This window comes from Chiloscyllium plagiosum, unplaced genomic scaffold (genome assembly GCF_037043375.1).
Source record: "Chiloscyllium plagiosum isolate Xiang-an unplaced genomic scaffold, Cpla_swu_hap1 HiC_scaffold_19, whole genome shotgun sequence".
Classification (NCBI taxonomy): Eukaryota; Metazoa; Chordata; class Chondrichthyes; order Orectolobiformes; family Hemiscylliidae; genus Chiloscyllium; species Chiloscyllium plagiosum.
In genome coordinates this window covers 36,319,323-36,346,075 of record NW_028270157.1, presented here as the reverse complement: position 1 = coordinate 36,346,075, position 26,753 = coordinate 36,319,323, and the positions used below count along the sequence as shown (strand labels likewise).

At 41.3% G+C, this 26,753-nt stretch overlaps 1 protein-coding gene across 1 annotated transcript in view; it reads right to left on the bottom strand.

Annotated features, from left to right (window-relative positions):
* The window catches only part of samtor (S-adenosylmethionine sensor upstream of mTORC1), a 122,483-nt gene that overhangs the window by 81,515 nt on the left and 14,215 nt on the right, over positions 1–26,753 (bottom strand). Inside the window, exon 2 of the mRNA XM_087997223.1 lies at positions 15,096–15,237. Coding sequence (XP_087853349.1) covers positions 15,096–15,237 — 142 coding nt within the window. The remainder of the gene's footprint in view (positions 1–15,095; positions 15,238–26,753) is intronic.

Sequence of the window (26,753 nt, the reverse complement as noted above, 5' to 3'; positions counted from 1 at the left end):
TTTGGTGACAACTCCATGAATAGCTGAGCTTGATTTCCTGTGCACTGAGGGTGGCACAGTGGCTCAGTGGTTAGCACTGCTGCCTCACTGCACCAGGGGCCCAGGTCAGATTCCAGCCTCAGGCAACTGTCTGTGTGCAGTTTGCACGTTTTCCCTGTGTCTGCATGGGTTTCCTCCAGGTGCTCCGGTTTCCTCCCACAGTCCAAAGATGTGGGGGTCAGGTGAATTGGCCATTCTAAATTGCCCGCAGTGTTAGATGCATTAGTCAGAGGGAAATGAGTGTGGGTGGGTTACTCTTCGGAGGGTCGGTGTGGACTTGTTGGGCCGAAGGACCTGTTTCCACACTGTAGGGAATCTAATCTAATCATCATACCAAAGAACTACTCAAAGAAGAGTTAAGTTCTTGCAATGTCTTGGCCATCACTTTCAATGAACACTATCAAAACAAAAATACCAATAATTTAAGTCATTGTATTTAGGAAATCTTGCTGAGCACAAACGGATTTGCTTTCTTACGTAACAGTAGTGACGACACTTAAAAAGTCAAGGCAACAGCTGTGAAGCACTTTGACACATTCTCAAGTTGTCATGAGCAATAGTTTAAAAAAAGAGAACTTTTTTTTCTACCATATACTTAAAATTCCCAACCATATAAGCATAACTATAGCTAGTGAAAATTAACATCAATACTAAGAATCAAAACAAGGATATGGGACAAATGCACAAAATTGGGATTACATAGTTTTTGTGGTAGTTAAACAAGAATTCAAGTAGAATCAAGTCCCTAAGGAAATCTGGAAAGAGACCACCAGCAAGTGTTTACTCGATTCTGCCCAGAAACCCATCCAGCTTAGGAGGGCAGTCAGTACAACAATTTGCTCATGCAAACAGTTTTAGAATAAATAAAGTTGATCATTTGGAAAGTATACATGCTGCTAAAGCTCTTACTGGCTCTCTTTTATTTATACTTTATTCTTTTATCAATTTTGGTTTAGAGCTGTGAATTGGGAATTGAGAGCTAAAGATGACTGTGGTTTACAGCTTCTGTTAAAAGGAAAATGGTTGAAACAACCTTCTGTTTATTTGTGAAACCAGGCCTGGAAGTTAATTGCACATTGGTTCTGTTCAAAAGATTCTGCTTTGTCACCGTGAAAGAGTATTATGTTTAAATGGATAGCAGAAGTTGTCTAATAATGAGGTCAGTACCTGGGAATTGGCTCTACCAACTCTGGAAAAGACTTTGTAAAAACTATTTAAAATAAAATAACAAAACTGGTCAGATTACTTATTTATCCCTGAAGTGGATTCATTTGCCGGACTTATTTTTGTGTGAATAGGGCTAAAAAGACTTTGGGGATAAACCATAAACCAATGGATTATTGTCGCTTAATTTTACTCTGCTAAAGTTACAATATTATTAATAAATTTAAGCGGTACATGGAATTTAAGATTGGTTATTCAAAAAGTTTGGAACCACTGGGGTCAAGTTAGGGGGTCTTTAAAGGTCTTAATTTTATCGTGTTGCAAGTATAGAGATAGAAAGGCCGACTTAGTTCAGCAACCTGTCTCCATGTCTTAATAATGTGAAATAATGTTGTTCTATCCAGTCACCAAAATTTAGTCCAAACAGAATGTGAAGTGTAAAACTCTTCTCCGCAGCAAGGGAAGGAAATCAGGCAAAACATAGCCACTAGAGAAATGGAAGGGATGGAGAGACTGCAACTCAGTACAGATAGAAGCAAAGAGAAGCAGAGAGAGGAAAGTTTCAAATAGTACTCAAACTTACAAAAAGGCATAAATTAGATTTTTTTTTAAAAAAGATGGGTCAAATGCAAAACGACTTAACTTGACAAAAGCAATATTTTATTTGTTCATGAAATATACAGCATAAGCATAGCTCATCATTAATTGCATATTATAATTAATGTTATATGGTACTAGTCTCATGTTGAGAGTTGGTTTCTTTCAGTCCCTAAAACCAACAAATGAATTACTTGCATGTGATAGCCGGTTTTATTTCCTCATGTATATTATCTTGTGCAATCCAGAGAGGAACACAATTATTAAATTCAATTCAATAGTCATCATTGTGGCTTTCAATAAATTATTTCTGGGTTGCTAACCTGCCAACATAACTATCAGGTTACTCAGATCTCAGCTGTATTGCACCAATGTCTTTCAGCACAATATGGGATATTATTATAGCAATACAAAGAAAGATACACATCTCAGACAAGATAACATGACAAAACAGAGATTGTGGGTCATTGTTCTAGGGGATGATGACAGTCAGAACCCAAATTCAGTCTGCCTTAAAAAACCCATATATTTCTCTGCCCACAAATCAGGAAAACCCTGCTTGTTCAAGAGTCGATCACTTTTTAACAACTAAACGAACATAACTATAAATTGGCAGAGTTAGCATCACTACATTTGTGCCCATTAACTTAAACAGTTAAGAATTTCCATGAATAATTTTCAATTATTAACTCTGACACTATTACACATTTTCAGCCAAACACGGACAGTAATAATAGTGCATTCCTCCTTTTGCTCAACTTCACTGTTAACTAAGCTAGAAAGAAAATTTCAATTCATGATATTCCAGTTGTAATTCAATAGGTGACATGGTGACTCAGTGGTTAGCACTGCTACTTCAACGCTAGTGACTCGGGTTTGATCCCAGCCTCAGATGACTTCCTGTATGGGGTTTGCACATTCCCCCAGTCTCCGGTTTCCTCCCACAGTCCATGGATTTGCAGGTTAGGTGGATTGGCTATGCTAAATTAGCCCATAGTGTCCAGAGATGTAGGCTAGGTGGATTACCCATGGTAAATGTGGAGTTATGCAGACAGAGTGGGGTCTGGGTCTGGGTGGGATTCTCTTTGGTCAATCGGTGCAGAATTGATGGGCCGAATGGCCTCTTTTCACATTGCATGAGTTCGATGATTCTATGTTGATTGGATTAGGATTTAGGATAAATTCTGAGGAAAAATAACATTAAGTAAATTGTAAACCTAACATCTACAGAATTTCTGTTTAGCACGTGTTAAAGAAAAAGGATTTAGACTGAATATTGGAAATTCTGAGTTGATTCCATACATGCTAGACATGCTCGATGATCAACTGATCTCTTCTGTCACAATATCAAATCACATTTAATTTGTTTTCATTGTTCATAATGTACACTTAAAGATTTTCCCATTTGTTTGTTCTTTAAATTGGTAACAAGGTAAAAACATAATTCAGTCATTTGCAGCAATTGTTATTTAAATACACAATTTCACAATAAACAGCTGTATGTCAGGATTCAACAGTATCGGTATGCCTGACATGGCCTAGGTATCTTCATTACCAGACTGAAGACTAGTACTGTGTATGATATTATAAACCACAGATTTGTTTCATTGATATTCTATACCACTGGATTATGAGCATAGTATATTAAAAACAGACTGGATTCATTTTAGATTTCAATTAGAAGTTATACCAAGAAAAACCAAAAGGAATTGTTGACAAAGCTAAGCAGGTTGCAAAGCATGTTTTTGTTTTCCAAAAGCCTTTCTCAACCGTAGTCTTTTATTTATTTGTTACAATATTGTTTATTTCACATCTAATACTCTCTAACATATTGCTGGTTTGCATGTTTTAAAGTTTGATGTGAACTACTGGTAAATTTCCATATACAAGATGGAATTTCATTTGACTTTCTGTTAAACTGTCATTTTCTTGCTACACTTTTTCTTCCTTTCAAAAAAAAAAGCAGAAGGAGCTCTGGACTATTAACCAAAGTGTTTGTCACAAGCTCTCAAACTCCAGTTCTGAAGGACCTTTAAACTCACTTGTCCTCACCGAGAGCTTCACCAGATTTTATCCAGTTCACCACATGAAGTGTTGTGTAGCAGTAAGGTCCGTCGGAGGGCGAAAGGGAAAACTAGCAGCACCAGTACCACCCAGCAGAAGTGCATCTCCTGTCGGCTAATCAAAAAGCAGCAACTGACAGCAGCAACAGAGGCATCCAGGCTCTAGACCGTCGCTCACTCCCAGTTAGAGGAGGTCATGTGGCAGGTGATAGTAATGGGGGAACCTAAACAGGAAAGGGGCAAAAGTCGTAATTCTATTTTTAAAAAAGTGTTTTCTGAGCTTAAACAGACGTTTAAGTAGCTGCCAACATAGGAAGTCCCATTTTATTATTAAGGGCAGAATAAATATATATGAATCAACCACCAACTAAAAAGCCTCTCAACTTATATAAAAGAAAATGCAGTCAACCATCACTTTCCAACAAAGTTGGAAAGGATTCCCCAGTAATTGCAAACAAGACTAACAGCCATAATCATCAAATTGGGGGGAAATTTTGTAATGTAGCTAACAAAAAAAAAAAGAGTTAGCATGTTAAATTGCAAATTCTGGAATTTCAAATGACAGAAATAGAAGTGATTATGACGATTATATTTATCTTCCCATTCTCTTCATGTGGATTAGCTCAAGTGGAAATACAATGGAGATTTACTGGTACAAGCTATTGATCAAGTCTAAAAGATTATTGTTATTACCATGCATTTGCACAGTTGAAGCAAATAAAAACCAGGAAAAAGAAAATATACCAGCTCATTTGAGAAGATGGTGGATCAACTCTTAAAAAGGTTTGAATGAAGAGAGAGCAAGTATTGTGCACTAAGGGGTGAAAGCAAGTCTAGGCCTAGCCTAAGACTCACCTAACTTGTCTCCCATAAAAGATATTGTACTGAGAACTAAACTGTTCACTTTCCAACATCTCGTGATATTTTAATCATTTAACATTGTGTGACAAGTTTGATTCATTATAAATCCAGGGTGTCAGCATTCTAAGAGTTTTTTTTTTAAATATTTCATGAATGTTACATCTGTGCTTTTCAAATATCAATAAAAATTGAGCACTGTACACAAACATGAAAATATTTTATTTTTCCTGAACTTTTGTGGTACAGAATAGAAGATCAATGGCTAACTGTACTTGCCAAATGCATTAAATATTCAGTATTAGCTCTCCCACCTACAGGAGAAAAATCTCTCAAAATCATCAAAAACAGATCTTCAGTTAACATTAGACAAGTTTCTTCAAATGTTACCTCAATGTGCGGCACAGAATGGACTCCACAGATTAGAGCTACTCAATCTAAAATGCATTAAAATTGGTCAGAATTGTTGGCAAACCCAAAACAGGCAGGAAATGTAGCATATTTTAAGAAACCACCCTGTGGGAAGAGGCATCAAATTCACTACCTAAATTACCTTCCTTTCTCAAAGAAGTTAGGCGGTTGTTGCATTTTAAATTAGAACAGAGAGAAAAAAAAAAAGTGACTACTTGGAAATCAGAACTGATGAGAGGGGTCATAAAACAAGATGTTCAGCCTCTTGTCAAATTAGTTTTTACCCCAAGGCGACATTCTAGAATAAAATCCAAAGATTTTTTAAAAATAGATATCAATGTGACGGAGCAAATGTAGAAAAACACAGGAACAAAACATAGAATGCAATGAGGCCATTGAGATCACCTCTTCCAATTTACCAGGTAGAATCAATCAATCAAGTCTTGTCACAGAAGTTAATCAATTCATTAGTATTACACTGTTAAAGAATAACATCAGATAACACTCCAAGTAAAAGGAAGGCTCAAACTCTTCCCAAAAATATATATCTAAAAACTTCAAGGCCATTCATCCTACATTATTCAATCTTAAACTGAGTCATCATAGGAAGCATTGCATGAAGGTAAAACTGTAGTCACGATGTCCCAGTCAATCATCCATATTTGTGAATATAAAAAGGAATGAAGATTACAGAGATAAATAGTTATGTGCAAAGCTACTTTATAATTTGCTTAACCTTAGCATTTGTTTTAATTGTAGGTTCATTCTACATATATGCTGTTAGGTGAAAAAAAAACTTATTTCTAGTATTACACCAGGCTTGCATTAACGTTAATCCTATGATTGGATAGGATTCGGCTCATCGGCTTAAAACTTTAAATTATCCATTCAGTTCAGCCCTTTTAATTTAAAAAATATACTTGTCCAATTTTGTTATTTAGTGGGAACAAGCCCAAGTTGATAAGAATCTCATCAAATTCCAGAATCATTGACTTTGTTTTGTCAATACAATCGTACTATTTTCATACAGCATAAGGCTGTATATGAAAATGAGGGTATCCAGTGGCTCTGTTTGTATTTTAACTAGATTTCTGAACTAACTTGTGGCTGAGGTACATTCATTCAGTGAATGTCACACTAGAACATTATTGACATCACTAAAATGATTAAGTCATTTGCAAAATCCAACAAATAACTTTGATTATAAATATTGGCTTCGAATGCAAGTCATTTAGGAAAAGTAATACCAGTTACATACTACAGTTCTTAAAAAAGGTAAATACTAACGTGTCATAATCTGTCTTTTCTCCATATAAATGTTGAATTGCCTGTTGCATTTTTGTAACGTTTTCTATTTTCATGTAAATTTTTCCTTCCTACTTTGCATAAAATGACAGCTGTTCTTCAGAATAATAGGCATCCCCACATTATGTAGGAGAAAGTGAGGACTGCAGATGCTGGAGACCAGAGTTGAAAAATGTGGTGCTGGAAAAACATAGCAGGCCAGGCAGCATCCGAGGAGCAGGAGAATCGACGTTTTGGGCATAAGCCCTTCTTCAGGGATGAGGCTGGTGTGCCAAGCGGGCTGAGATAAAAAGGTAGGGGGGAGGGGCGCTGGGAATACGATAGGTGGAAGGTGGTGAGGGTGAGAGGTCGGAGAGGGGGTGGGGGCGGAGAGGTCGGGAAGAAGATTGCAAGTCAAGAGGGCAGTGCTGAATCCGGGGGTTGGGACTGAGATAAGGTGGGGGGGGGGGGGGGGGGGGGGAGAAGAGAGAGGGGAAATGAGGAAGCTGGAGAAATCTGCATTCATCCTGTGTGGTCGGAGGGTTCCTAGGAGGAAAATGAGGCGCTCTTCCTCTAGGCATCGTGTGGCCAGGGTCTGGCGATGGAGGCGGCCAAGGATCTGCATGTCCTTGGCTGAGTGGGAGGGGGAGTTGAAGTGTTCAGCCACAGGGCGGTTGGGTTGGTTGGTGCAGGTGTCCCAGAGGTGTATGTAATTTAGAGAAGAAAACAATAACTGCACAATGATGAAAAGATGGGACACTATCAAAATGTAAACCAAAACCAATGTTCACCAACTCGTTGTATACTCAATATATGAGAAGAAAATATAAATAAAGAATAAAAATTAAGCAAAATAATCAGCATAACCACTACCACCACATATCCAAATTCTATCTTTGATTGGCACAACCTGGTTTCATGAACCTACACTAAAACTTCGCTAACATACCTAACTTCACAATTAATATTGAATTATTTATAGCTCACTCTCACTTTCCAGTGTAGTAGGCAAACCAAAGGCACAATACTTAAAGAAAAATTTCAGCAGATCTACAATACCAGGTGCTTTATCCAAATGTTACTAATCAAATTTTTGATAAATAAAATTTGATTAATAGACACCATCATTGAGCATACACATTTTTAACATATGCCAGTTTGTTGGTGAAACAGCAAGACAAAAAAAAATCTTTTTGATTGTGTGCTTCCTTTCTTGGATTACTGTTGTCAAGCTGTTCAAACATTGTGCAACACCCTGTGAAAAGAGAAGGCTTCAACAGCTCGGAAACATCAGCAACATTACATGGAGGTGGAAATTGGAATTGTACACAACCAATTAGAATAACTGCTCAAAGTTAGAAAATAAACAAAAAAAAATCAAGCAAAGTTCAAGCAGCATCCAATGCTCAAATCAAGGTGACGAGATGTACCTGTCATATAAATCAACCATCTCAGCAACTGCTTTGAAGAAATCAAAGTAGCACTCATGACAGTTGGACAAGAACCTAGAAGCTACACTAGATATGTGCCATCTGATAAATTCATATTTACTCCTCGCTCTCAGATCACTGGGTTATAACACTAGATCAATCTTTTATGACTTGTTAACTAATTCCATTAAAGTTCTTTTTTTTTGTTCATTTGTGAGATGTGGGCATCGCTGGCTGGTCAGCATTTATTACTGTCCCGAGTTGCACGAGAAGGTGGTTGTGAGCTACCTTCTGAACCACTGCAATTCGAATGCAGAGTCAGCAGTACGTTTTACTTGTCAGTGGAAGCTTAGTTGCTTTCATATTGGAATTTGATTTAACTCATCACATATTAAGCAAATAACACTGGGAGGGTTTTTAGCACACCTCATATTAAGCAGTTATTTGAATAAATTTAACCACAAAAGTATATTGCATATTGAAATAAGGCAGACAAATCTGAAGGGACTTCAACGTTGCAATTCTAAGAGGATAACGATGAAGTAGATTAGCAATACGCAGTACTAACCAGTGTCTCTAGTATTCATTATAGGGAGTGATCCAGAGGTCCTTTCAATTATAAGTTTAAATTGTACTCTCATTGTGAATTACAAATAAAGTGTTGGAGAAATTCTGTATCTGAAGAAAGAGAAAAAAAGAATAAATGCACCGCTTCCAATGCGACTCTTCTTTGGAACTGAGGGGAGGTTGGGACAAGGTGCTTTTAGCATCAAAAAGCAAGACAGCATTTCACTGGTGCTTTCATTTTTATGTCAGAGTTCCAGCATCTTTGCTTTTATTTCCATCATAAATGGTTGAAATTCAATACAGTATGACATACACGTCCAATGGAATGAAATCAACAGGTCTGGTGAACGTGCCAACACTTCTCACACTCCGTACTGCCATCACCTATAGAGTCATAGTCATAGAGATGTACAGCATAGAAACAGACCTTTTGGCCCAACCCATCTATGCTGGCCAGATATCCTAACCCAATCTAGTCCTATTTGCCAGCACTTGGCCCATATCCCTTCATATTCATATACCCATCCAGATGCCTTTTAAATGTTGCAACTGTACCAGCCTCCACCACTTCCTCTGGCAGCTCATTCCATACATGCACCACCCTCTGAAAAAATTGCCTCTTAGGTCCCTTTTAAATATCCCCCCCTCACCTTAAACCTAGAGTTCTAGATTCCCACACTGTAGGGAAAAGACCTTGTCTATTTATCCTATACATGCCCCTCATGATTTTATAAACCTCTAAAAGGTCACCCCTCAGCCTCTGACGCTCCAGAGAAAACAACCCTAGCCTATTCAACTTCTCCCTATAGCTCAAATCCTCCAAACCTGGCAACATTATAAATCTTTTCTGAACCCTTTCAAGTTTCACAACATCCTTCTGATAGGAGTGAGACCAGAATTACACGCAATATTCCAAACGTGGCTGAACCAATATCTTGTACAGCTGGAACTTGACCATCCAACTCCTACACTCAATGCTCTGACCAATAAAGGAAAGTATACCAAATGCCTTCTTCACTATCCTATCTATCTGCAATTCCACTTTCAAGGAGCTATGAACCTACATTCCAAGGTCTCTTTATTCAGCAACAGTCCCTAGACCTTACCATTGTCTGTATGAGTCCTGCCCTAATTTGCCTTTCCCAAAATGCAGCACCTCATATTTATCTAAATTAAATTCCATCTGCCACTCCTCAGCCCATTGGCCCATCTGATCAAGATCCCATTGTAATCTGAGGTAACCTTCTTCGCTGTACACTACACCTGCAATTTTGGTGTCATCAGCAAACTTACTAACTATACCTCTTAAGCTCACATCCAAATCATTTATATAAATGATGGAAAAAAACAGTGGACCCTTGCACTGAGCCTTGCAGCACACCAACGGGCACAGGACTCCAGTCTAAAAGGTTAAACCATAATGTTTTTAGGGAGGGAATTCCAGAGTTTTGACGCAGTGACAGAGAAAGAATGGTAATATATTTCCAAGTCAGGTTGGTGACTGGCTTGGAGGGGAGCTTGCAGGGGTTGGTGTTTCCATGTATCTGGATTAGTGGTGCTGGAAGAGCACAGCAGTTCAGACAGCCTCCAAGGAGCAGCGAAATCGACGTTTTCGGGCAAAAGCCCTTCATCAGGAATAAAGGCAGAGAGCCTGAAGCATAGAGAGATAAGCTAGAGGAGGGTGGGGGTGGGGAGAAAGTAGCATAGAGTACAATAGGTGAGTGGGGGAGGGGATGAAGGTGATAGGCCTTCGCATAAACCAAATCATCCGCCGACATTTCTGCCACCTCCAAAAAGACCCCACCACCAGGGATATATTTCCCTCCCCACCCTTTTCCGCCTTCCGCAAAGACCGTTCCCTCCGTGACTACCTGGTCAGGTCCACACCCCCCCTACAACCCACCCTCCCATCCTGGCACCTTCCCCTGCCACCGCAGGAACTGCAAAACCTGTGCCCACACCTCCATCCAAGGCCCTAAAGGAGCCTTACACATCCATCAAAGTTTTACCTGCACATCCACCAATATCATTTATTGTATCCGTTGCTCCCGATGCGGTCTCCTCTACATTGGGGAGACTGGGCACTTCCTAGCAGAGCGCTTCAAGGAACATCTCCAGGACACCCGCACCAATCAACCACACCGCCCGTGGCCCAACATTTCAACTCCCCCTCCCACTCTGCCGAGGACGTGGAGGTCCTGGGCCTCCTTCACCTCCTCATCACCAGACGCCTGGAGGAAGAACGCCTCATCTTCCGCCTCGGAACACTTCAACCGCAAGGCATCAATGTGGGCATCAACAGTTTTCTCATTTCCCCTTCCCCCACCTCACCCTAGTTCCAAACTTCCAGCTCAGCACTGTCCCCATGACTTGTCTGGACTTGTCCTACCTGCCTATCTTCTTTTCCACCTATCCACTCCACCCTCTCCTCCCCGACCTATCACCTTCATCCCCTCCCCCACTCACCTTTTGTACTCTATGCTACTTTCTCCTCTAGCTTATCTCTCTATGCTTCAGGCTCTCTGCCTTTATTCCTGATGAAGGGCTTTTGCCCGAAAACGTCGATTTCGCTGCTCCTTGGAGGCCGCCTGAACTGCTGTGCTCTTCCAGCACCACTAATCCAGAATCTGGTTTCCAGCATCTGCAATCATTGTTTTTACCTCGTTTCCATGTATTTGCTGCACTTGTCCTTCTAGATGGAAATGGCCATGGGTTTAGAAACTCCTGTCGGAGGAAACTGGGTACACTTCGGCAATGTAATTTGTAGATAGTACACACTGCTGCTCAGTGGTGAAGGCAGTGGATGCTTGTGGATGTGCCAGCAGACTGCTTTGGCCTGGATGCTGTCAAAACTTCTTCAGTGTTGTTGGTGCTGCAGTCATCCAGTCAAGTAGGGAGTATTCCCTCACATTCCTGACTTGTGCCGAGTCGATGGTGGACAGGCTTTGGGGAGTCAGGAGGTGAATCACTCACCATTGCTTCCCTAGCCATTTACTTAAATTGTTAAGAAGCTGAGGCCCGAGTGAGAAAGTGGATAAGGTACGAGCAGGTAGGGAAAGCGTTAAGCTTTGAGTTTTGTGAAATAAGAGGTTCAGCTGAGCATGACTCAGATCAGATAAGAACTTGCAGTTAACAACTGGGTGCTGGAGGCAAGAGCAATGAGTTAACAAGGTGGAAAAGCATTTATTATGTAGAGCCATTTAACAATATTGGAAGCATTCAGTATGTAAAGTCAGTTAACAAAGTGAAAAACATTCGTTACCTGAAGTCAGTTATTCATTGTATAATACCAGATGGCTTAATCTCTACTATTGACACTCGCTGATTGTAACGGTCATCCAATCAATATGTATGTTGCCTTATCTGGATGCTGCTCCCTGTAAGCGACTATATAATTCATTAAGAAACTGCTGTTCCAGAGAAAGCCATGGACTCATGTCTCTGTGCACATGGGTGAACATTCACTCTCCCTCCAGCGCCCGGAATAAAGATGGAGGAGGTAAAACCATACTGTGTCTCTCAGCGTTTTGCTTCGACTGAGGCGGGAACGGGACAACACGAGCACTGATCCCTGTCGAGCAGCATTCATTGTATCTTGCAATCAGAAAATGACTGGCTTACACCTATCTATCCCCGTCAGCCAACGGATCTTATATCCATGCCAAAATGATGGCCATGATGATTCTTAAAAGGTATCTAACACATCCACTTTACATTCTCCAAGGTACAGAGTTTCATATTGTCACCACTCGGGGTAAAGAGCTGGCGCCTGAATTTCAAATCTGATTTCTTGGTGACTATTTTATATTGACAGTTCATCCCCCTCTGTATTTGCTACTCTGAATTTAAAAGACCACAATTAGGTTCCCAATCAGCCTACTTTTATTTCAGTTTAAAGACAGCCGCAGCCTGTCAATCCTTTCCTGATATATAAATCCAGCTATTTCTGGGATCCGCCTTCCAAATGTCTCCTGTACCTGCTTATAATTTTGACACATTGCTATTAATCATTTATGAAAGTGATTCCTGATATCTCATTTCGAATCTCTCACTTTGAAGTTCTTTTCACTTGGAGATTATCTTTTTCTCCTATCACTCTCATTTCAAGTGTAATTCTCACTTTTAAATTCCTTACTTTCTGGTCACATCTCGACTCATCCACAAGTCCTCCTGACTATGCTGCCAGTGAATGGTGTTATGTACCTGCAACCTTTTCTTTCTCATTCATTAATGGAATGAAGGTATTGCTGACTCAGCCAAACATTTATTGTCTAATTACCCAGAGGGCAGTCAAGAGTCACACTGTTGAGGGTCTAGAGTCACATACAGGCCAGACCAGGTAAGGATGGCACTTTCCACCCCTAAAAGGACATTAAGAAACCAATGACAAAAATCCACAATGGACCCATGGTCACAATTAGTTCTTAATTCCAGATTTTTTTTAAAGTCAGATCCAAATTCTACTACCCAGGATTCAAACCCAGCTCCCCAGATCAAGAACTAGGTCTCTTCATTAAGAGTCCAATAACAATACCACGAGGCCATCACCTTCCCAGCAGTCAAAGATTTTGTCTTAGAAAACACCAAATCACATAGTCAGAGATGTACAGCTCAAACAAGACACAGCGGTCCAACTCATCCGTGCAAACCAGATATCCCAAATAAATCTAGTCCCACCTTCCAGCAATTAGCCCACATCCCTCCAGACCCCTCCTACTCATATACCCATCCAAACACCCCTTCAAATGCTGCAACTGCACCAGCCTCCATCACTTCCCCTGGCAGCCCACTCCAAATCTTTCCCCTCTCACCCAAAACCTATGCCCTCCAGTTCTGGACTCTCCCACCCCAGGGAAAAGACCCTGTCTATTCATAATATCTATGCCCCTTATGATTCTACAAACCTCCACAAGGTCATCCCTCAGCCCCTGACACTCCAGGGAAAACAGCCCCAGCCTATGCAACCTCTCCCTATAGCTCAAATCTTCCAACCCCGGCAATATCCTTGTAAATCTTTTTTGAATCCTTTCAAGTTTCACAATATCTTTCCAATAGGAAGACGACCAGAATTGCACACAATACTCCAGAAGTGGCCCAACCAATGTCATGTACAGCCACAACATGACCTCTCAACTCCCACACTCAATGCTCTGACCAATAAAGGAAAGCATATCAAACGCCCCCTCCATCATCCTGTCTACCTGTGACTCCACTCCCAAGAAACTATGAACCTACACTCCAAGGTCTCCCTGTTCAGCAACACCGCTCCCACAACCTTACCATTAACTACCCAAGTCCTGCCCTGGTTTGCCTCTCCAAAATGCAGCACCACACATTCATCAAATCAAACTCCATCCGCACTCCTCAGCCCATTAGCCCAATCAAGATCCTGTTGTAATCTGAGGTCACCTTCCTCACTGTCCACCATACCCCAAATTCTGGTGTCATCTGCAAACCCATCAACTTTCCCTCCTTAAACAGATGTGAATTCCCAGATACATAATTTTAGATAACAATCACTGGGAATTTGTTTTTGGCATTAGGAAGCTATAGCAGCAACAGATGTTCTGCCTCGGTTATATGATAATATTCTTAAATATGCGCCAGCTGCAATTATTCTGAAAAGAACTTTCACTCAACTTCAGAAGGGACATTTCTGTGCAGAGTGCACAGTATGACAAACACTGTACTCATTAGTCTTCCTTTCAATAAAGCTGTATTGAAAGTCATGAAAAATCTATCTTAAAGCTGTGCAGAAATATTCCCTTCACATATTGCCTATATAATCACCAAGTAACATCAGTCAAGACCACCAATTATTACTACTGTAACACTGTTCTTTATAGACATCAAAGATTGGTTGGAGCAACATCATTTGGAGCCATGGCAGTGCTATTGTCCAGTAATGATCCTGTATACCACTGGCTTTGGATTGTCAACTTGCTACCTTGGAAAAGGGCCAAGCAATCACTTAGATGCCTGCTCATAGTGAAAAAGAGTGATCCCCAAGTTTCCCACATGGACTTCCAAACAGTGAACAAAAACAAAAACTATTAAAATCATCTAAACTATGTTGACATTGACCCTGGGAATACAAAATAAACAAACCTGATTAATTTATTTGAGGCAACTTCTTCTTGAATGCAAGGAAGTTCCAGTTATCGAGTAGAGAACAAGTACATCTTGTTTCTTTCCGAGGATTATCTCAGGCTTCCCCAATAATCACTTCAACAGAAAGGAAGCTGAAGGAGTATGTTGATTATGACATCTGACAGTCCTTTGGTGGTAAGAATATGATAAGGGGCAGTCCTAAACCACTGCTCATTTTAAAAACTTGCTCAATGCTCATCTTTTTAATTTGCCTTTCAGTTACTCTTCCTAATCACTATTTCTAGCTGAGCCTGTGTCACTACTTGGTTTTGGTATCTTATTTTCTCCTGTTTTTAGATGCAAGTGCATGCACAGGTTCTCAAATGTTATAGGAATTTCGTGTACCAAGCTTATGGGTTGACTCGCTCATTCACATTTTTCTTCCATAGGATAACAATTTTGCATTTGCAACTTACGCCGAATGAATTAGGAATAACAGAAAATGTATTTTACTTTGTTAAAATACTGGCATTATCAAATTTGATTGAAATTTTAAAAAATTTAACTGAAGTTTATTTTTTAAAAGCCATACCTTCGACACCACTCAATCCGTCCTTCACCCTCACAGCTTTTGGCCCAATGATTATCTGCCAAATTCTTCATTGCAACTGCATATTCACTTAAAGTCTCTTCATCTTCACAGTGTTCACGCCAGATCTTGTCAAAGTCTCCCACTGTGGAAGGCAACAAAAAAAAATGTTAGCTACTATTTGGAGATGATAAAGGTCTCCTACAGAAGAGTAAGCCATGTTTGATTAATGGATTTTCCAGAAGGTCAGCATGTCTTCAGGTACAAACCGTACAATAGCATTCTGTGCTTATGTCTCACACTTTTCAACTGTTATTGGTACTCAATACCATATCCTCAACTTTGAGAATTAATGTTTAATTACTTTTGTAAGCAGTAAAAAGACAACGATTAAGCTATGCAATAAAACTGCACTTGTGCTGCCCCAGCTCATCTCAGCATAGCACCTCCATTTGGATAAGCCTACACCAAATAATCTATCACCCTTTTGAACGGATACCCAATCTGTATTCCAGTGGCATCAGTTGAGTTACGCACCAATGTCCACTGAAGACTGAGTCAGGTCTGCACAGGACCATTATAAGTTGCTTGCACAGCCAGCAGGTACTGAAGACCCTCTGATGGTCTTTCATTTCAACACAGGCAAACTCTGATCAAAGATGTAGAGATGCAAGGAACTGAAGCGTAGAGATAAAAGAGCAGCAGCTCAAATCCCACACGGTCAACATTCTAAAGAGAGCCCTTTAAAACATTAATGTTTCTTTCTTTTAAAAAAAACAAAAATGGTCTGGACAGCAGGGTAGAGTGGGGTGGGGGGTGAGTGGTGAGTGGCTAAATGAAACAGCAGAAAACAAGAAATCTCTAAATCTAAACACCTGGATCATAATTTCTACCAAGACTTATCAGTGCAATGCAGCAACATAAATACACTGACAATAACTGATCTGCCATCACGAAATAAAGTTTAAATTTATGAAACCACAATTACTGAACATGTCTCTCAGCAAAATACTTGATTTTAATCACCAATAAGTCACAGGTTGGTTGCCGCTTAAGTCCTACACCATCCTTTCTTAAAGAGATAGCTTTGCTATTTTCAGCTGTTTGGGCAAACAAAGTACTAAATAATGAATCATCATTCAAATATTCATAAGCTTAATGACACAGAAATGGATACAAATACCATTTAGAATTTTGGCTAAAATTCTAAAAACAAATTATTTAGAGATAAATAACGAAACACAAAATCATTTTCCCTTTTAAACCAAACTGATGTTTCCCTTTTAAACCAAAATTGAAATCTTTTACAAGAGCATTCCATTTATATTTATTCCATCAGCAGTACACGTTCTTATTTGTTGATTCCTAATATCTCACCAAAAAACAATGCACAAATAAATAATAATATTACATCTATGACTGGTAACTTTTTTCAGATTATACTGGTTTTAAATCTTAATGGTCGAATGCAGCCCACTCACTGATGCTCTTCTGAATATTATGTGAAACTATTTGCAGGCTGAACAATTAACCGCTTCATGTCTTAAGTGCTAGGAATTTTGTTCTACTTATAATTTAGAGCTTAGATGAGCTGTAAAATCAAAGAGTTGCACATTACCCTGATGCTGAAATGTATTTTAAAGCTTTAGAAAAGGATACTTCTCACAACAATACACGAATCAAGCTTTATTTTATCCTTGGCTACCTTGTTATGCTCAACCTTGCTCAGCTTATTCTTTACTGAATCTCACATGGTCTTGGTGTGAGTGGGCCATAAATGCCACCTTTGTCAGCAATACCTACATCCCAAGCATGAATAAAACAAAATGCATTTCTCAAAAACATGAAAGAAGAAAGAAATAGTATCTGTAATTTAACCAATATTTTGCTCATAATGCTGTGGATGGGAAGCCATCAAAAAAGGATGTTGGAATGCCAGGCTTAGAGTCATAGAATCATAAAGATGTACAGCGTGGAAACAGACCCTTTGGATCAACTTATCCATGTCGACCAGATATCCCAACCCAATCTAGTCCCACCTGCCAGCACCTGGCCCATATCCCACCAAACCCGTCCTATTCGTATATCCATCGAGAAGCCTTTTAAATTTTGCAATTGTACCAGTCTCCACCACTTCCTCTGGCAGCTCATTCCATACACGTACCACCCTCTGCGTGGTAAAGTTGTCCTTTTAGTCTCTTTTATATCTTTCCCCTCTCACCCTAAACCTATGCCCTCTAGTTCTGGATTCCCTGACCCCAGGGAAAAGACTTTGTCTATTTATCCTATCCATGCCCCTCAATTTTATAAACCTCTATTAGGTCATCCCTCAGCCTCTGACACTCCAGGGAAAACAGCTTTAGCCTATTCAAACTCTCCCTGTAGCTCAAATCCTCCAAACCTGGAAACATCCTTGGAATTTTTTTCTAAACCCTTTCATGTTTCACAACATCTTTCCAATTGGAAGGAGACCAGAACTGCACGCAATATTCCAACAGTGGCCTAACCAGTGTCCTATACAGCCGCAATATGACCTCTCAATTCCTGTACTCAATGCTCTGACCAATAAAGGAAAGCATACCAAACGCCTTCTTCACCAACCGATCTACCTGCGACTCCACTTTCAAGAAGCTATGAATCTGCACTCCGAGGTCTCTTAGTTCAGCAACACTCCCTAGGACCTTACCATTAAGTGTATAAGTCCTGCTAAGATTTGCTTTCCTAAAATTCAACACCTCACCTTTATCTGAATTAAACTCCATCTGCCAATCCTCAGCCATTGGCTCATCCGATCAAGATCCCGTTGTAATCTGGGGTAACCTTCTTCGCTGTCCACTACACCTCCAATTTTGGTGTCATCAGCAAACTTACTAACTATAAGTCTCATGCTCGCATCCAAATCATTTATATAAATGATGAGAGGTAGTGGACCCAGCACCGATCCTTGTGGCACTTCACTGGTCACAGGCCTCCAGTCTGAAAAACAACCTCCACCACCACCCTTCTACCTTTGAGCCAATTCTGTATCCAAATGGCTAGTTCTCCCTGTATTCCATAAGATCTAACCCTGCTAACCAATCTCCCATGGGGAACCTTGTCGAACGCCTTACTGAAGCCTATAAAGATCACACTACCGCTCTGCCCTCATCAATCTGCTTTGAGGAATTTTTGTGCGTGTCTCTTTTTGGCTTGTCCTACGAAGAATGTGTTGTTCTAGTCGAAGTGGTGTCCCTCCTCATGTGTAGGTCAGGATACTGAGAGAGTGGGTCATGTCGTTTTGTGACGAGTTGATGTTCACGTATCCTGGTGGCTAGTTTTCTGCCTGTTTAGCCAAAGTAGTGTTTGTTACAGTTCTTGCACAGTATTTTGTAAATGACATTAGTCTTACTTGTTGTCTGTATAAGAGTCTTGAACAAGCCAAAGAGAGATATGCGCGAGAATTCCGAGAAGCAACACATTCCAACTGGAACTCCATCTGCACACCATTGACCATCTTTTGAGCAAAAGAATCGGAAAGGACATGACCATAGAACATACAACAATACAGTGCAGAACAGGCCGTTTGGCCCTCGATGTTGTCCTAACCTGTGAGCTAATCTAAGCCCCTACACTATCCCATCATCATCCATACACTTATCCAAGGACTGTAAATGTCCCTGATGTGGCTACATTGGTTAGCAGGGCATTCCATGCCCTTACCACTTTGAGTAAAGAACCTTCCTCTGACATCTGTCTTAAATCTATCACCCCACAATTTGCAGCTACGCCCCCTCGTAAAAGCCATCATCATCCTAGGAAAAAGATCCTCACTGTCCACCCTAACTAATCCTCTGATCATCTTCTATGTCTCTATTAAATCCCCTCTTAGCCTTCTTCTCTCCAATGAGAACAGACACAAGTCCCTCAGCCTTTCCTCATAAGACTTTCCCTCCAGATCAGGCAACATCCTGGTAAATCTCCTCTGCACCTTTTCCAATGCTTTCACATTCTTCCTGTAATGGGGCGACCAGAACTGTACACAATATTCCAAGTGAGGCCATACTAGCGTTTTGTACAGTTGCAGCATGACATGACAGCTCCAGAACTCAACCCCTCATATGCTTTCTTAACAGCACTAATCAACCTGAGTGGCAACTTTCAGGGATCTATGTAAATAGAACCCCAAAATCCCTCTCCACATCCACATGAGACAGAATCTATTCACTGACCCAATATTCTGCCTTCATGTTATTCTTACCAAAGTGAATCATCTCACATTTATCTGCATTTAACTCCATTTGCCACCTCTCAGCCCAATTCTGCAGTTTATCCAAGTCCACCTGTAACATTCTTCCACACTGTCCACCACTCCACTGACTTTAGTGTCATCTGCAAACTTACTAACCTATCCGCCTATGCCTACTTCCAAGTCATTTATAAAAATGACAAACAGCAGCAGTCCCAAAACAGATCCTTGTGGCACACCACTAGTAACCAGACTCCAGGCGAATATTTCCCATCAACCACCACTCGCTGCCTTCTTACAGAAAGCCAGTTTCTAATCCAAACTGCTAAGTCACCCTCAATCCCATGCCTCTGCATTTTCTCCAAACGCCTACCATGTGGAGCTTTATCAAAGGCTTTACTGAAGTCCATGTACACCACGTCAACTGCCCTACGCTCATCTACACGCTTGGTCACCTTCTCAAAAAGCTCAATGAGGTTTGTGAGACACGACCTGCCCTTGACAAAACCATGTTGACTATCTCCATTCAAATAGTAGCTTGCTAAATGATTATAAATCCTATCTCTTATATCCTTTCCAAAACTTTTTCTACAACAGACACATGGCTCATTTGGTTTATAATTATCTGGGTCATCTCTACTGCCCTTCTTGAACAAGGGCACAACATTTGCAATCCTCCAGTCCTCTGGTACTATACCTGTAGACAATGACGGGTCAAAGATCAAGGCCAAAGGCTCCACCATCTCCTCAGTTTCCCAGAGAATCTTCAGATAAATCCCATCTGGCCCAGGGGACCTATCTACTTTCACATATTCTAGAATTGATAACACTTCCTCCTTACTAACCTCAATCTTTTCTAATCAAACAGCCCGTATCTCAGTCTTCTCCTCTACAATACTGTATTCTCCTTTTCCCAAGTGATAACAGATGAGAAATATTCATTTAGCACCTCTCCAATCTCTACTGGGTCCACACACAACTTCCCACTTCTGTCTCTGACTGGCTCTATCCTACCCTAGTCATCCTTTTATTCCTCTCATATCTTTGGAAGGTTTAGGGTTCTCCTTTATTCTACCTGCTAAAGACTGCTCACGTCCCCTCCTTGCTCTTCTTAACTCACTCTTTAAATCACTCTTTAAATCCTTCTGAGCTAATCTGTAACTTTCTAAGGCCTCATCTGAACCAACTCGTCTCGACGTCACATAAGTCTCCCTCTTCCGCTTAACAAGAGATATAATTTATTTCGTAAATCACAGTTCCCTTACCTTATCACTTCCTCCCTGTCTGACAGGGACATACCTATCAAGGACACACAACATCTGTTCCTTAAAATCAGTTCCACATTTTGACTGCCCCCATCCCCTGCAGTTTGCTACCCATTCTATCCATCTTAAGTCTCGCCTAATCGATTGTAATTGCCCTTCCCCCATTTTTAGCTCTTGCTCTGTCCCTTTCCATCGCTAAACTAAACATAACTGAATTATGGTCACTCTCTCCAATGTGTTCACCAACCAATAAATCAAACACCTGGCCTGGTTCATTACCAAGTACCAGATCCAGTGTGGCTTCTCCTCCTGTCGGCCCTTCAACATACAGTGTCATGAAACCCTCCTGTACACATTGGACAAAAACTGATCCATCCGACATACTAGAGTTATAACATTTCCAGTCACTGTTGGGGAAGTTAAAGTCCCCCATATGACCACCCTGTTCTTTTCACTCCTACCCAGAATTGTTTTGCCACTCCTCTCCTCCACATTCCTGGAACTTTGCGGAGGCCAATAAAAAACTCCAGCAGTGTGACCTCTCTTCTCCTGTTTCTACCCTCACCTATACTACCTAGTAGATGAGTTCTCGTCAAAAGTTCTTTCAGCCACCATGATACTGTCCTTAACTATCAAAGCCACACCTCCCCTTCTTTTACCACCTTCCCTATCGTAATGAAAGATCTAAACCCTGGAATCTGCAACAACCATTCCTGACTCTGCTCTATCCATGTCTCCAAAACTGCCACAACATTGAAGTCCCAGGTACCTATCCATGCTGCAAGCTTACTTAGCTTATTCTGGATACTCCTGAGTGAAAGTAAACACACTTCAAACCAGCTTGCTGTCTGCCAGCACACTCCTGTCACCGTGAAATCCTGTCCGTATCCTCCCTACTCTCATTCTCCTGCGCACTGGAACTACACCTTAGCATCCCATCCTTCTGCTGAGCAAGTTTAAACCCACCCAAATAGCAGAAGCAAATTTCCCACCCAGGATATTAGTACCACTCTGGTTCAAGTGAAGACCATCCTGTTGGTTGAGGTCCCATCTTTCTCAGAATGAGCCCCAATTATCCATATACCTGAAACCCTCCCTTCGGCACCACCCCTGCAGCCATCTGTTTAGCTGATGTCTTTCCCTGTTCTTTGCCTTGCTATCACATGGCATGGGTAACAGACCAGAGATAACAACTGTTCGTTCTAGCTCTCAGCTTCCATCCTACCTCCCTGAAATCTTGCCTTACATCCCCATCCTGCTTTCTATGTCGTCGGTACCTATGTGGACCATGACTTGGGGCTGGTCACCCTCTCCCTGCAGGGCCCCAAAGACATGATCTGAGATCTCAGAGATCCTGGCACCTGGGAGGCAACACACCAACTGCAAGTCTTTGTTCCAACAAACCTTCTATCTAACCCTCTAACTACTGAGCCCTTAATGAGTAACACTCTCCTCCATTCCCCACTTCCCTTTTGTGCAATAGGGACAGACTCTGTGCCAGAGACCCTCCCCACTGGAAATGACATCGACAACCCAAGGAAACCAAACCATAAATAAAAAGTGGGCCATACCACCAGTGCTTCACCAGAGGCTCACTGATGATGTGACCTAGTATGGTGACGAAACATCTGAAAATGAACTTTCCAGATCCGGGAGTAAACCTACATTCAGAACCTCAACCAAAGCACAAATCTTCTCAAAATCTGCTAATAGACAAAGTCTTTTCTCTGGGGTGGAGGAATCCAGAACTAGAGGGCATAGGTTTAGGGTGAGAGGGAAAAGACATAAAAGAGACCTAAGTGGCAACCTTTTCACGCAGAGGGTGGTACATATATGGAATGAACTGCCAGAGAAAGTGGTGAAGGCTAGTACAATTGCAACATTTAAAAGAAATCTGGATGAGTATGAGAATAGGAAGGGTTTGGAGAGATATGGGCCGGGTGTTGGCAAGTGGGACTAGATTAGGTTGGGACATCTGGTCAGCATGAACGAGTTGGACTGAAGAGTCTGTTTCCATGCTGTACATCTATGACTCTCTGACTCTAAATAAACATCACAGAGTTTTGTCACCTCACCTGTAGGCTCTGATATGGTATATTACTCAATTCAGTACTGTTTCATTTTGTAGCATTAAATGGTGATTTAACCTAAAAATTGTTTTCTGTTGGCATAGAAATTTAATATTCAAACCCTTTATAGACATCACCAGGTGAAGGCAAGGAAAAATAATCAAACAAACCCATTTACTTAGTTGGCCACATTCATCAATTCCCAGTTAAGAGAATATGACAGCAGAGAGTCCGATCAGAACAAAAATAAAGAAAGTCACATACTTGACTTATCACTTGCTCAGGAGAAAGTGAGGGCTGCAGATGCTGGAGATCAGAGCTGAAAATGTGTTGCTGGAAAAGAGCAGAGGGTCAGGCAGCATCCAAGGAACAGGAGAATTGACGTTTTGGGCATAAGCCCTTCTTTAGGAATGAGGAAAGTGTGTCCAGCAGGCTAAGATAAAAGGTAGGGAGGAGGGACTTGGGGGGAGGGGCTTTGGAAATGTGATAGGTGGAGGGAGGTCAAGGTGAGGGTGATAGGCCGGAGTGGGGTGGGGGCGGAGAGGTCAGGAAGAAGATTGCAGGTTAGGAAGGCGGAGCTGAGTTCGAGGGATTTGACTGAGACAAGGTGGGGGGAGGGGAAATGAGGAAACTGGAGAAATCTGAGTTCATCCCTTGTGGTTGGAGAGTTCCTAGGCGGAAGATGAGGCGCTCATCCTCCAACCGTCGTGTTGCCATGGTCTGGCGATGGAGGAGTCCAAGGACCTGCATGTCCTTGGTGGAGTGGGAGGGGGAGTTAAAGTGTTGGGCTATGGGGTGGTTGGTCCGGGTGTCCCAGAGGTGTTCTCTGAAACGTTCCGCAAGTAGGCGGCCTGTCTCCCCAATATAGAGGAGGCCACATCTGGTGCAGCGGATGCAATAGATGATGTGTGTGGAGGTGCAGGCGAATTTGTGGCGGATATGGAAGTGTCCTTGGGGCCTTGGAGGGAAGTAAGAGGGGAGGTGTGTATGGAAGTGTCCCTTGGGGCTTTGGAGGGAAGTAAGGGGAGGCGGGGGGAGGTGTGTATGGAAGTGTCCTTTGGGGCCTTGGAGGGAAGTGTGTATGGAAGTGTCCCTTGGGGCCGCCACAAATTCACCTGCACCTCCACACACACCATCTACTGCATCCGCTGCACCCGATGTGGCCTCCTCTATATTGGGGAGACAGGCCGCCTACTTGCAGAACGTTTCAGAGAACACCTCTGGGATACCCGGACCAACCAACCCAACCACCCCGGAGCTCAACACTTCAACTCCCCCTCCCACTCCACAAAGGACATGCAGGTCCTTGGACTCCTCCATCGCTAGACCATGGCAACACGACGGTTGGAGGAAGAGTGCCTCATCTTCTGCCTGGGAACCCTCCAACCACAAGGGATGAACTCCGATTCCTCCAGTTTCCTCATTTCCCCTCCCCCCACCTTGTCTCAGTCAAATCCCTCGAACTCAGCACCGCCTTCCTAACCTGCAATCTTCTTCCTGACCTCTCCGCCCCCACCCCACTCCGGCCTATCACCCACACCTTGACCTCCCTCCACCTATCGCATTTCCAAAGCCCCTCCCCCAAGTCCCTCCTCCCTACCTTTTATCTTAGCCTGCTGGACACACTTTCCTCATTCCTGAAGAAGGGTTTATGCCCGAAACGTCGATTCTCCTGTTCCTTGGATGCTGCCTGACCTGCTGCGCTTTTCCAGCAACACATTTTCAGCTCATCACTTGCTCAACCATGCAAAGCAATATTAGCAAAAGTCAACAACTTCAATCACTGGAGAGATCATTTCCACCACCTGAAAGTGATTTGAAAGCAAAAGGTTTCCAAGGATCTTGGGAAACTTCGAAAAGTCTGATGCACTGGCATGAGTGAGTCCAAGGGAAGGCATACAATGACTCCATTTAACAAAAAGTGACTCCAGGATTTTCACATCAAAAGAGCTTTGTTCAGGTGTTTGCTGCAGCTACATAAATATTTTTTACATACGGTGAGTGCAGATGCTGCAAAGGTGGCTGTGAGTATAGGAAAGTATAAAGAGGTGAGAGAATACAAAGTATGGGAACACTGTAGCTTCCCATTGTTGTGGAAGAACTCTGAACAAAATAACAAATTTCCCCCAAGCTTTAAAATTGTTTTAAGAAAAGGCGTAACAGTTTTTAATGATTGGCTACTTAAAAAGCCAAATGGTGCAAAGAGAATATTTGCTTCAATAAAATCACTTAAACGAAACAATGGATTTGAAGGGATATGTGGACAATTGATTTAGCCATTCATTCACCACCAGTTCTGGCTGATCAAGAAAAACACTCAGGTCCTGTTCTCATCTATTAAAACCACGCACTCTTCCATGATCATCCTGAATGCAAAGATAACACTTGGCTGCAATTCTCTATTATAAAGCCAGGTCCTATTTTCTTCAGATGCTTGTGTTTGCTAATTCTACGAGCTGAAGTAAAGATGATTAATACCCAACGGAAATAATGAAAATAGCCCACCAGCAGTGCAATACACAACCACAAAAGCCAAATTCAAACCAGTCCAAATCACCTGCATTGAAACAGGAGATGAGAACTTTTACAGTGTTTCAAGGGGAAGCCGGAAGCCAACAAAGATAAATCAATAAAATTGATAAACACAGGTTTCAAATCTGGAATTAACAGATGTTGAAGTGATTGTAGGTTTGACTAACAATGTTATGGCTTGTTCAGAATAACAAACATCAAATCTCTCTTATTAAGAGATCAACAATTATGTCATGCTAAGAAAAATGCCAAAAAAGACTTCATGCTGAAAGGCCTTCCTCTTTCACGTGATTGAAATCAGAGGTTTTGCTTAAGTATGCAATTCTGGAATTCTAAATCAATTGCAGTTTGATCTCCAGAGAAGAGCAGGGCCCAGGCCAAGTTGTCAATCTGCCTCAGATCCTCAACCACTGTCACCTCATTGTTGGCTGGAAAGTATACACCACCTGCAAAATGGAAAACACTGAACCCAACTCAGAGGAAACAAATTATTAGACAGCTAACTCAAGGACATTGTATGAACAGATTTTTAGTATCTCTGGATTACCAAATGTGTACTTTATAATCTATCACCTCTCCAATTCTGCTCAATTTTCTGAGTGCTTGTATGTGCGATTAAGGAGCAAAGTAATTTCATGTGCTTCATCTATGTTCTTAATAAGCCCCATCTTTGATTTCATCTTACAGGATTTTACTGTGAGTTTATTTTTTAAAAATTGGAATGCAAAAGCTAGGTTCAAGCAACAACCATTGACCTACCTCAGTAAGAGTCATTCGCAAAATGAGAAAGGAGGAAGTCAAACAATACCTCTGTCTAACTACACCCTCATTTTCCCTTTATCAGTGACAGGAATCAACATATACTGCAAACTTCAGTCTCAATCTTAACTGCCAATAAGTAAAATAGTCAAATAAATTTGTAGTCTAAATACAAAAACAAATAGGTTAAGAATTTTTAAGATTCACTCTCATTGCAAGTCAGATCGGACTTGGGGCTGGATTTTGCAGCAAGAATGACAATCAGCTTTGTCGTTATTTCTCCACTGAAGTGGATGGCAACTTCTACAGTTTGCTCAAATTCAGAATCCAGAAATTTCTAAACAAACAAAACAGAAATTGCTGGGATATCTCAGGAGATCTGGCAGCATCTGTGGAGAGAAATCAGACTTAATATTTCACCACCAGTGATCCTTCTTCAGAACTCCAATCCTGGCAACGATGATACCACTACCAGGCAATGAGGATACTGAGCTAGTACATCTCATACTGTCTTATTCAGATTTAATTAATTTAATTAGCTCATTCAAAATGCACTACATCGCACTGGTGTTGCTTAACTGCTTCAGCAATCGTTTATAATCGGTTTAATGAAGTTTGGTTTTTATTTCCCCCCCCCAATTTTCTTTGTCGAGCTTGGCATCTTTGTAAACTTGGATATGCTCACCTAAATTCTTAAAGTTTGATATTTTCCTGTGAAAACACCTAACCTTCTCCCCCAACTCCAAGACTAATCCCTAAGAATATCATTTATCACTGCCCAATCCAAGAATGACCCTTGTAACTTAGTTAA